This window comes from Hyperoodon ampullatus, assembly GCF_949752795.1.
Source record: "Hyperoodon ampullatus genome assembly, chromosome: 7".
Classification (NCBI taxonomy): domain Eukaryota; kingdom Metazoa; phylum Chordata; class Mammalia; order Artiodactyla; family Ziphiidae; genus Hyperoodon; species Hyperoodon ampullatus.
Window position 1 is genome coordinate 28,942,358 of NC_136920.1, and position 12,500 is coordinate 28,954,857.

Consider the following 12,500-nt stretch of genomic DNA (forward strand, 5'->3'; position numbering starts at 1 on the left):
TTATTTGTTTGTGTAGTGACTTTTCTGAAATAATTGTGTTAAGTCTTCAGATTTTGTCATGTGCTCTTAGCTTAGTGATCAGCTAATGCTTTGTTTGACATAGATTTCCTTAAATACCTGGAACCAAAACAAACAAAAAAACTCTCAGTCTTTGCAGAAGAGCTCTGTGTGTGTGTGTTGGGGTATGCCTTCAACACTAAACCGGGCAGCTTTCAAGTCTACCTATTGAAGCTTCCAACAGAAGCTTCAGATTTCTCTAGTGATACCTTGTGTTTATTGTGTGGGCTAATTCAAGAGTATTACAATATTTTAAATGAAATCAGAGGGTTTTTCTAAATAACTGCTTCTTGCTTGGCTTTGGGCTTCCCCCCTTGACTTTGGGTCTTCCTTTTGTGCTGCTTCCCAGAGAGAGTCTATCCTTTCAGCTCTCCCAGCTATGTCTCACTGTTTTTTACTTGACACTTGTTAGTTGGGTGGTGGTGGCAGGTGGGGAATAGGAGCATTCTCTGAGGTTTCTATTAAGCCTCAGTTTTGGTGAACCCAAGTCTCAAGGTGAGGCCTCCACAAGAATTCTGATCCCTCTTTTTTATTTAATTGTGGGCCTAGCATGTATTCCTTCCCCTCCCCAAAGATAGAGCTGTTTTATTTTTCTAGCCTTCTCCTCTCAGCTGCAGTGGGTTTCCATAAGTGCTCTCATGGGCTAGTTTTTATTGCCCTTCCCCCTGTAGATTAAGGCTTTTGTTCCTTAGAGGAGATAAGAAAGACAGGTCTGTCTAGGTAGAGTTTTCGGTGGTGTCTGCTGGTCCCTTTTCCCCGCTGCAGAGGATTTCCACTAGTGTCCTTAGATATAGTTTTTGTTGTCCTATCCCCTGCAGATTAAGGTTTTTGGTCTGTAGGAGATTTAGGGAAGAAGGCTTGTGACTGCTTTTCTCCTCCCCAGCCAGTACCACAAGGGAAAAGCTTTCTCAGATTCTTCCCATCCTTCCCTGTAACCACCTGGTGGGTTTCATGGAAGAAAAACCTGTTAGAAGGTATAAACCTCCTTATTTCTAGAAGATACAAGCCTCCTTATTTCTGGGGCCCTCAGGAGATTCATGTTCTTACACTAGCCCATGTTCTGCCTTTAGAAATTTATTAAGGACTTTTAGCTGAGTTCTTTAATCAGTACTCAATGGCTTATGTCCCAGGTAAGCAAATGCTGTGGGTCTGTTCTCCCTGCAGTAACCCGTTTCTCTTTCCAGATTTTGGATTACTTGGTTGATCTGGGACCTCAGTTCTCTGATGGATTTGGCTATTTAATTTGCAAATTTTCCAGCCCTTTTTCTTGTTGTATATGTGGGAGGATGCTCTTTTTATCTCTCTAGAAAGAGCTGAAACTGGAAATTTTCAAGTCCTAATTTTCCTAGTATTTTTCTTCTTTTTGACTTAGGAAGCAGAAGCTCAGTATGAAGAGCAGATTGGTAAAATTATTATGGAGACGCAGGAACTTAAATGGCAAAAGGTGAGTATTTTCCCCCCTCTAATTAGCATTTTATTTTATGTATTTTAATCCTTAATTGTGAAGTTAGTTTTTAAATTTCCTAAACATGTTTGGGGAATTGTGCATCATTTTAGAGTCTCAAGAAAATTCCAACTAAAACTGTTAAGAACATTTAGGCTTCCAGAAAACTGAGAATAACTTTTTTTTTTTTTACAGTGTTGTGTTAGCTTCTTCTGTGAGAATAACCATTTTTCCCCAGGCTTTCTGAAAAGAAAATAGACAAGGATAACTCTGAAAACTACTATGAACTATTTCATATCTGAGAAACATATTGTGTGTTATAGAGGAGTCAAAATATTTTTTAAGAAGTGAAACTTCAGAATAGTACCGTATTTTCCTAGGCTGTTGTTATATACTATAACCAAATCTTAAAAAAAAATGGTATCATATCTGATTCTCTTTTGATCCTTATCCATATAGAGGCATTTTTGATAGTGCCTCTCTTGCCTTTCCAGCAAAGTAATCTTTTCTTTTTTAAAATATTTATTTATTTATTTATTTGGCTGCACCAGGTCTATTGTCGTAGCACGTGGGATCTTTGTTGACATGCAAGATCTTTTAGTTGCGGGTTGCGGGCTCTTAGTTGCAGCATGTGGCATCTAGTTCCCTAACCAGGGATTGAACCCAGGCCCCCTGTATTGGGAGTGTGGAGTCTTAACCACTGGACCACCAGGGAAGTCCCCCACCAAAGTAATCTTAACAGCTAAAAATTGAAAGCTTAATTAACATGACCCTTCTTCTCAGTATTTGGCAATAGTGAAACAGGAACTTGGAGATAACATGTCAGAAATAGAATTCAAATGACAGAGGATAGGCCAATGATGGGAATTTTGAGGCCAGAGAGATTCCAAGGTTGTGTAGAAATGGGAGTGAAACCAGAGTTGGGTTACATATGAGGGACAGGTCAAATAAAGAGACCTGTTTGTGGAGAGAAAAAACAGGTAAACACCAAATACAATCTAAAGCTCCAAGCAGACATAAAGTCAGAATGTAGAGTCAGAATGTAAAGTCATATCTTGTTTTGAATAGAGTCAATAGTAGAAAATTATCAGAATCCTTAAGTTAATCAGTAAGTTTAATACAATCCAATTCAAAATACCAAGCGTGTGTTTGGTGTACTTAAGCTGATTCTAAGGTTTATGTGGAAATAAACTTACAAGAGTGGCTGTGAAAGTTTTGAAAAGGAATCTAGTCACACTAGATTCTTAAATATATTATAAAGCTATAATAGTTAAAATAGCTTGGTAGTATACATGAACAGATAGACTATAATAGAGTCCAGAAATAGATCCAAATACATAAGATAATTTAGTGAATGATGAAGGTGACATTTCTGATCAGTGGGGAAAAGTAGATTATTCAAGAAATGATATTAGAACTGGGTATACCATCTGAAGAAAAATAAAACCAGATTCCTACCTTACTTTACAAAGTTGTAGAAAAATAGAACTTTCATATATTTCTTATTGGCAATGTAAATTAAAAGTATCTTAAGTTCCCCCAAACACCTAAATCCCATAACCTTCTATATAACCCAATTCTAACTTGTTCCTTTTGAGATACTACTAAGACTCTGTCAAGGTAGTGTCCTCACTTACTGCAATGAATTCCAATAAACATGGTTTTGCTTTATTAGCAGGTTGTTTGGTGGTGTTTTGATGGAGTTCATTTTTGTATATAGTGTTAGGTAAGGGTTCAGCTTCATTCTTTTGCTTGTGTATATCCAGTTTTCCCAGAACCTTTGGTTGAAAAGACTGTTCTTTCCCCATTGAATGATCTTGACACCCTTGACCATGTGTGTGAGGGTTTATTTCTGGGCTCTTTATTCTATTCCATTGGTCCATGTGTCTTTCTTTATGCCAGTACAACACTGTTTTGATTCCTGGAGCTTTACAGTAAGTTTTGAAATTAGGAAGTGTGAGTCCCCCAGCTTTGATCTTCTTTTTCAAGATTATTTGGCTATTTTGGGTTCCTTGAGATTCCATATGAATTTTAGGATGGGTTTTTCTATTTCTGCAAAAAATATTATTGGGATTTTTATAGAGATTACATTGAATCTGTAGATAACTTTGGATAGTATTATCTTACAAATATGAAGTTTTCTTATCCCAGAGCAAAAGATGTGTGTGTATTTTTAATTTTTAATTTAATTTCTTTTGGCAGAGCTTTGTAGTTTTCATTGTACAAGTCTTTCATCTCCTTGGTTAAGTTAATTTCTATGTATTTTATTCTTTTTAGTGCTATTGTAAATGTAATTGTTTCCTTAATTTCATTTTTGGGTAGTTCATTGTTAGCGTATAGAAATGCAATTGATTTTTGTGTGACTTTGTATCATACTACTTTGCTGAATTCATTTATTCAGGTTTTTTGTGGAATCTTTAGGGTTTTCTACATATAAGATCATATCATATGCAAACAGATAATTCTTTTTCCTTTCCAAATTGGATTTCTTTTTCTTGCCTCATTGCTTTAACCAGTGCTTCCAGTACTATGTTGAATAGAAGTTGTGAAAGTGGGCATCCTTGCCTTGTTCCTGATCTTAGAGGAAAAGTTTTCAGTCCTTTACCATTGAGTATTATGTTCACTGTGGGGTTTTCAAATATGGCTTTTATTATGTTGAGGTAGTTTCCTTCTATTCCTAGTTTGTTGAATTTTTTTTTTTTTTTACCATGAAAGGGTACTGAATTTTGTCAGATTCTTTTTATTGCATAAGTTGAGATGATTATGTGATTTTTTGCCTTCATTCTGTTAATGTGGTGTATTACATTGACTGATTTTTTTGTATGTTGAACTCTCTTATCCCAGGAATAAATCCTACTTGGTCATGGTGTATGATCCTTTTAATATGCTTCGAATTCGGTTTGCTAGTATTTTTTTGAGAATTTTTGCATCAGTATTCATTAGGGGTACTGGTCTGTAGTATTCTTGATGTGTCTTCATCTGGCTTTGGTGTCAAGGTAATACTGGCATCAAGCATGAGTTAGGAAGTATTCCTTCCTATTCAACTCTTTGGAAAAATTTGAGGAGGATTGCATGAGTTAGGAAGTATTCCTTCCTATTCAACTCTTTGGAAAAATTTGAGGAGGATTGCTGTTAGTTCTTTAAATGTTTGGTAGAATTCACCAGTGAAGCCATCAGGTTAAGGGCTTTTCTGTATTGGGAGATTTTGATTATGGATTCAATCTCCTATAGTCTATTAACATTTTCTATTTCTTCATAATTTGGTCTTTGTAGGTTTTGCATTTCTAGGAATTCTCCATTTCATCTAGGTTACCCAATTTGTTAGCATGCAATTGTTCATAGTACTCTCATCATACTTATTATTTCTGCAGAATCAGTAGTAATGTCTCCACTTTCATTTCTGATTTTAGTAATGAGTCTTCTCTGTTTTTCTTAGTCCATCTGGGTAAAGGTATATCAATTTTGTTATCTTTTCAAAGAAGCAATTTTTAATTTCACTGATTTTCTTTATTGTTTTTCTGTTCTGTTAAAGGGAGGGGGATCTCTCGCATTCTTTTCTTTTTTTAAAATTTATTTATTTATTTATTTTTGGCTGCATTGGGTCTTCGTTGCTGTGCATGGGCTTTCTCTAGTTGCAGCGAGCGGGGGCTACTCTTTCTTGGAGTGTGAGGGCTTCTCATTGTGGTGTCTTCTCTTGTTGCAGAGCACAGGCTCTAGGCATGCGGCCTTCAATAGTTGTGGCATGTGGGCTCAGTAGTTGTGGCTCGCAGGCTCTAGAGCACAGGCTCAGTAGTTGTGGCACACAGGCCTAGTTGCTCCACGACATGTGGGATCTTCCCAGACCAGGGATCAAACCTGTGTTGACAGGCGGATTCTTAACCACTGTGCCACCAGGGAAGCCCTGCTTCATATATTCTGATGGTCTGTCATTCGGTTCATAAATGCTTATAATTGTTATATCTTCTTCCTTATTGAATGTTTTATGGGTATATAATATCTTTCTTTGTCTAATGTAACTTCTTAAAATTTAAAGGCCATTTTTAATTTTGTTTTTTTCTGTTCTTTTGGTTATTATTTTAATGGAATATCTTTTTCCATTTTTCTACTTTCAACCTGTTTGTGTCTTTAGATCTAAAGTGAGTCTCTTGTAGACAGCATAAAGTTGGATCATGTTTTTTATCCATTCTTCCAATTTTTGTCTTTAGGTGAGAGAGTTAAAATATACATTTAAAGTAATTACTGATAAGGAGCAATTAACTTGTGTCATTTTGCTATTTGTTTTCCATGTGTCTGATAGTTTTTGTCCCTCATTTCCTGCATTACCATCATCTTTTGTGTTTAGTTGATTTTTTTGTAGTGAGATGTTTAAATTCCTTTCTCATTTCCTTTTGTGTATATTCTCTAGCTATTTCCTTTATGGTTATCATGGAGATTACAGTTAACATCTATCATTGTAGCACTCTAATTTGAATTTGTATCAGCTTAATGTCAATAACATACAAGAACTCTATTCCTTTATAACTCCATCTACACCCCTTTCAGTTGTTGATATTATAAAATTGCATCTTTATATGTTGTGTGCTCAAGAGAATAAACTAGTAGTTTTAAAAATGCATTAGTCTCTGAATTATGTAGAAAGCAAATATGGAGTTACAAACCAAAGGTACAGTAATACTAGCTTTTAGCCTAATAATTGTCTTTTTTTTTTAAGTATTAGTTTCTTAAAAAAGAAATAAAAACTGCTGTTAGGGTAATACTAGCTTTTATAAATTGCTCATGTATTTACCTTTACTGAGATTTTTATTTCTTCATATGGCTTTGAGTTACTCTCTCATGTCCTTTCAATTCAACCTGTAGGACTCATATCATTTCTTGCAGGGCAGGTCTAATGGTAATGAACTTTCTCAGCTTATGTTTATCTGCGTTTTAGATCATGTAGAGGAAAGGCAACTTATGTGAGATGGTGATAAGACTATGAAGTATATTTCCTGAGTCCTTGGACTACTTTGCCAGGTTTGTCTGAAGTAAGAAAATGTCCAAGATTGGGGCACACGTAGCCAGTTTCATGTGGTAACCTCTAATAGGTGTGTATGGTAGAAGCCAGTGCAGTATAGGAGAGTGTGGACTTAATAGTCTTGAGAGTTAGACATAACCTTCTTGGTTATGGAAGTTCAAGAGTGTCAGATTTAAGGTGCCATTAATTCTCTCTACTTTTCCTCAAGATTGGGGATGATTGGGTCAATGAAATATCTAAATAAATGACAAGGCTTTGCAGAGTTCTCTAAAAACAGGTCCAATAAAATGAATGCCTCTGTTACTGGAGATCCTCATATTGGGAACACAAAATCAAGTAATTTTTTTCTTACTCTCATAATTATAGCTCTCTCTCAAGAAAAAGTTTTAATCCATCCAGAGAAGTAGCAAGCAATGATCAGAACATATTCAGAACCCACTGTAGGGGTTTATTTTAGGAAGTCCATTTGGACATGTTCAGTGGGGTCCTGAAACTTGGATTTACAAGTATAACAGTTTTACTAGGATTGTGAGGGAGACAGATGAGATTTGCACCAGAGACATCCTCAAAAATCTTAGTAAAATTTCCCCACCAATGCTAATTGAATGTCATTTTCAATATGTCCTTGCTCTGATGGGTAATTCCTTGTAAAATATGTTTGCAGAGTTTCGTCAAGGTTCTCTGGTGCCACCAAGTGTCTGTCCTGAAAGTGCCAGGGATTCTCTTGTACTCTACAACCATGTATTCTTTTCAGATTCTGGAGCCAGTTGTGGGCATTCCAAAATAGGATTTTTTAATCTCCAGAAAGATTTAGCTTTTTAGAGTATAATGGGGCCAGGAGCTGATTGAGGGCTGCCTGTGTGTCATAAAGATAAACCTAGGATATTTCTTTTAGCCTTTGTTATCCCTTAATAGTGTGGCTTCATGATAGCCACCTCCTTAGGAAGCATTAGAGTACTTAAAACTGTTGTTCATTTTACATTGGGATTCCTATTAAGGTTGGAAACTCTCATTGTTTCTACAGTGTTACAAAATCATGGACTACTCCAAAAGGTATACCTGATATTAGTCTTATGTTAACTCTCTTATCTCTTGACAATTGGCAAGCTCTGCTGAGAGGGTAAGTACTGTCATCAGGACTGGTTTTACCTCTGGTAAGGAGTCATGTTTTAGGGGTCAGTTGAGACTGTTCCAGTATATCTTGCCTGATAGTTCCCATTTCAGTTATAAAAAATGATATATCAACAAATAATATTAAACCTAGATTTTCTAGGAGGAGTTTCTAATAAATCCATTTGAGGCATAGTCATTGTTTGGACAGAGGTTAGATCTCATGGAATTCCCCTTCTTTGGGTAATGGGAAAAGAGTAGCAATCTTTAAAGTATAGCACTGAGTTGAAATGTGTGAGGGAGAAAATAATGAAAAGTTCATAGGATGTAAGCCTGCCTGCCAAGAAGTGTGTTTTCAGTAGCATCCAGGATTGTACAGCATGAACCATCAAATTTAAACAAGATTCTTAAACCAAGTCAATAGAGGCCTCTACTAGTTTGGCTGCTGCTTATTACTATCCTTAGATAAGGAGTAGGATTTTCCCCTCACTGGGTTGAGCGGAAGATTGTAGTAAGCAATTGGGCCCTGATGATACCTGTGGTGTTCTGTTAGAGTGTTAAGGACTTGTCTACATTGCTCAAATACAAATAGATAGAAAGCTTTATGACAATTTGGAGGGCCCCAATTGCAGGGGTGCGAGAGGGGCTGTTGAGAGTTATTTTTAAATCACAAAATTCTTGTCCGTGTTTAAGTTCCTAAGGGAAAGGTTCCAATGTTGAGGACTTAAATTATATAGAAGTGTGTCAGTTTCAGAGATGTTTGGAACCCAGTGTCTACAGTAGCCAGTGAAATCTAGACAACTTCTTAATTTTCTCTTAGTAACCAGCCTTGGAAAGTATTGAAGGGCTCATAATTTATCAGGAATAATAGATTTACCCTCTTGGGATAAATTATACCCTAAATAATGCACTTTCTTCTTACAAAATACTAAACTTTTTTTGGAATTCTCATGTCCTTTCTGAGCTAAAACAGTACGTAGATAAATGGAGTCAGTCTTAGAGCTCTCTTCATATTTAGAACATAACGAAAGCTTGCCCACATATTGTATAAGTGTAGAGTTTACAGGGAGGTTTAAGGTCCCTAAGTTCCTCAGTAAACCACTGAGGCATAACTGTCCAGGTAAATTGTTGACTCTCCCAGGACAGAACAAACAGGTAAAACTATTTTGATCTAAAGGGACACCATAAAAGCAGAACACAGATAAATATATAGTAGTAAAGTATGTAGAGTCAGGTGGCACTGAAGATAAAATAGTATCTGGGCTCAGTGAATTGGGGAAATTGATATTTTATTTATGGCCTTAAGGTCTTAAACAAATCTTCACCCATTGGGTTTTTGACTGGGGAACAAGTCAAAATTTTAAAACTGGTATAGGTATGATTGATTCATCCTTTCTTTATTAGGCTTTAGGACAATTGACTTTAGTTCTTCTTCGTTTCTGGTTTTAGAGGTATTATGTAAAGTTAAGTAGAGCTTTAGATGGGTCGGTCTGAACCCTGCTACCAATATCAGTTAAGACATTTTGCACACAAAGAGTCCGAGATCTTTCATTTGGTTCCATGGTACACATAGGTACCTAAGTCAATATCCAAATAAGCTATGATGTGATTGTGAGTCGAATCCCCAGGAATCTTAAAAAACAAAAAACAAAAAAACTCCTCCCAAAAAACAGGAGTTTAGTTTTTCAATTCTATTTGCATAGTAGATTCGTATCTCTTAAGTTAATGGGTGTGGCATCATAAAGGAGAAAATAATATTCCTCACTTGAGAATCCAAGGATAACGGTTATAGGCTAAAATGGGGCAAGTATCTTTGGATTATTAGATATACGCCCTATTTGAGTAGCTCATTGACCCTGAGGGAAAGGTTATGTGATGTTGCCAGAGTTTATGGTATGAATAAAATTTCAAGGTTTCTTTTAATATTTAGAGAAATTGCTCTTTGCAAGTTTGAGGAATAAATGGGAAGCTGGGTGTGTGTCAGAGCAGTGACATTGATTTGCCCACCTGATATTTTTTCCCTTCATTTTCTTAGCTAGTTCAGGATGTTTTTTTTCCCCAGTGTCTTTTCTGCTTATAATAAGTATCTACAGGCGTCTTTACCATGAGACTCACTCCTCTCATGCTTGATGACTGGAGTGGGAGTATTAAATTGTTTTTTATCTGTAAGGGTACCAGTTTATTCTTCTTTTGTTCTAAGGCTTTTTGAAGATCTGAATTTGGAGATCTAGTAATGGGGCTGTTTCCATTCCAGTTTTTGTTGCGTATTAAATCTCCTATTTCTAGATTTACGACTGTTCACAAAAAACCGGGAGAGAGCTGGAGTTCATATTTACTTCAGAATCTGCTCCTCAAAGAATTTATCCCTGAAGTGTCCTATAACTTCATTCTTTCCTTGTTTGCAGGAGTAGAGTCTAATATATTTTCATAAGAAAACTGGGCAATATCCTCTGAAAAATTTTGTCCAATATCTACAGCTTTTCTAAATGTCTGGTTTCCGGAGAATTCCCTGACAGTCCAGTGGTTAGGACTTGGTGCTTTCACTGCCAGGGCCTGGGTTCATTCCCTGGTCAGGGAACTAAGATCCTGCAAGCTGCGTGGCATGGCCAAAAATCTAAAAATTAAAAAAAAAAATGTCTTTTCCTATGCAGTTCGGGATTTCCTAAGTCATTCTTGGGATCTTCTCACTTTGCCTTTTCTATTCTTTTTTTTTTTTGCCTCTGAGCATATGAACCAATTGATACAGACCTTGGAACTGGCAGTATTATTTTTCAAAATTAGTTATGGGAATTAAAATATTTTAAAGTAATTGCTAACTTCAGGAAAAATAAAAGTTGTATAAGAATAGAAATGTAATCATAGGACTTCCCTGGTGGCACAGTGGTTAAGAATCCGCCTGCCAATGCAGGGGACACAGGTTCAAACCTGGGTCTAGGAAGAGTAGCCCCCGCTCGCTGCAACTAGAGAAAGCCCACGCACAGCAACGAAGACCCAACGCAGCCAAAAATAAATAAATAAAGAAATTAATTAAAAAAAAAGAAATGTAATCATGATATACCATATGGCTTAGCATTGAATAAAAATTGCAGTTATAAGAGTATAAATACTGACTATTGATTTAAGCCACAATTTTTATATAATTCTGTTGGAAGAATAGACGGAGGACATGTAGGATTATGGCTGTACAAGAAAGCTATCATATAGGAGGTCAGTAGATAAATTTTTTAAATTGTAGAATCATGGAGTAAAATAACAGAAGCATTTGAAAGTGGTTGCCAGTTTTAGCTCCAATTTTTTAAATTATGAGAATTATTTGATAAAGATAGAAGAAAAAATTCATCTTGAATCTAAAGGACAGGACACACAACTTCTACCAAAAAAAGGTGGAGGGGAAAGAAATGGAATTGTATACATGGATTTTTTTTCAAAAATGCCCTGTGGTAGTTTTGGTTTTGTAAAAAATTATTTCAGTGAATTTAAAGAATCATATGTTACCATGTAAACATTTGTGCTTAGATAATAAAATTGGTTTTTTTTGAAACTGTAATAAGACTATAGTCTGCTTGTATATTAGACTTAATTTTAATAACTTTTGATGAAAGATATTTTCTTGAAGAAAACTTTAAAGTAAGCTATATTTCAGAGTTTAAAATTTTAGAGAGCAATATGTTTTATCATGAAGAAGCAACTGGAAGCAAAATTATTGTATGCTGAGTCCATGACAGTTAAAAAAATCATAAAATTGTCATAAGTTGCATTTTAAGAGCATAAAATAATATGTGCAATGAATATGTTTAATTTGTGAACCCAATTAAAATTTAAAACTGAAAGTGGCTAGAATCTGTTTTAACTTTTCATGATTTTAAAATAGGAAGCTCTTCAGAATCAAAAGGAAACATTAACAAAGCAACACAAAGAAGCAATGGCAGTTTTTAAAAAGCAGGTAATTTCATAAGGATAGACAAACATTACAGTTTTAAATATTGCACTTTTCCCACTTCTCATGAATATTATGGCAGGTTGTTCTCCATACTCACTGAAGACAAAAGGGTTATTATTGGAAGCAGGAAATAAGGTTATTTTGAATCACAACTGATAATAATGTAATGTAGTAGAATGATTTAGTTAAGGAAAGAAATTAGGAATACTATTTTCTTGGAAACGTGTTTTTATTGGTCCTAAATAAAATATGTTAGTGATATGTGTGTTCTTGCTCTTTCTCTCCCTTCTCCCTTTTCTGTCTTTAATTAGCATATCCTAGGAGCTTACCTTTTCCACATTACTCCTTTACCCAAGCTAACATTATAACATTGGTGAAAAGCTGAAATGCAAGTAGGGAGATATAAAGGATGAAGATATGTGATTATCATGCACCTCCATAAATATCAACTACTAACAACTAAGAAAGATCAGTAGAAGAATTGAAAAAAAAATATTTTAAAGAAATGAAGAACAACTCCTTCTGTTATTTTGAATTCTATAGCTCTTCTTTACTACCTCACATTTCTCTTCAGTCTCTAATTATAAAATGTAAGTGTAAGAAATGTGCCTATGGAAAATGTACTCTGGAAGTGCTTTTCTTTATAGCCATGCCAACATCACCATTTTTTTTCCCTTTTTCCTTCCCCCTTTTTTGTTTTTATCTCCATACAAGTGTGTGTGTTAAGAGAGAAATGCATAAAAAGAAATAAACCTATATAACCTAATCACTAGTGGGTTAAGGTTATTGGTAATTTACACTGTAGTGTGGATTTGTTTAAGCAGACGATAAACTTCCTTATAGTCTGAAATTGGCTTTACCTAAGTTATGAGAGTTTTAATTGAAGGATAAGGAAGCAGAAACCAAATGTACAGCATAGTATTCTTTAGGAGAGA

The 12,500-nt window shown here is 35.4% G+C and overlaps 1 protein-coding gene across 1 annotated transcript in view; it reads left to right on the forward strand.

Annotated features, from left to right (window-relative positions):
- The window catches only part of CCDC73 (coiled-coil domain containing 73), a gene marked incomplete at both ends in the record, with an annotated part of 100,671 nt that overhangs the window by 15,124 nt on the left and 73,047 nt on the right, over positions 1 to 12,500 (forward strand). Inside the window, 2 exons of the mRNA XM_079707917.1 lie at positions 1,430 to 1,501; positions 11,497 to 11,568. Of these exons, the coding sequence (XP_079564043.1) occupies positions 1,430 to 1,501; positions 11,497 to 11,568 (144 nt within the window). The remainder of the gene's footprint in view (positions 1 to 1,429; positions 1,502 to 11,496; positions 11,569 to 12,500) is intronic.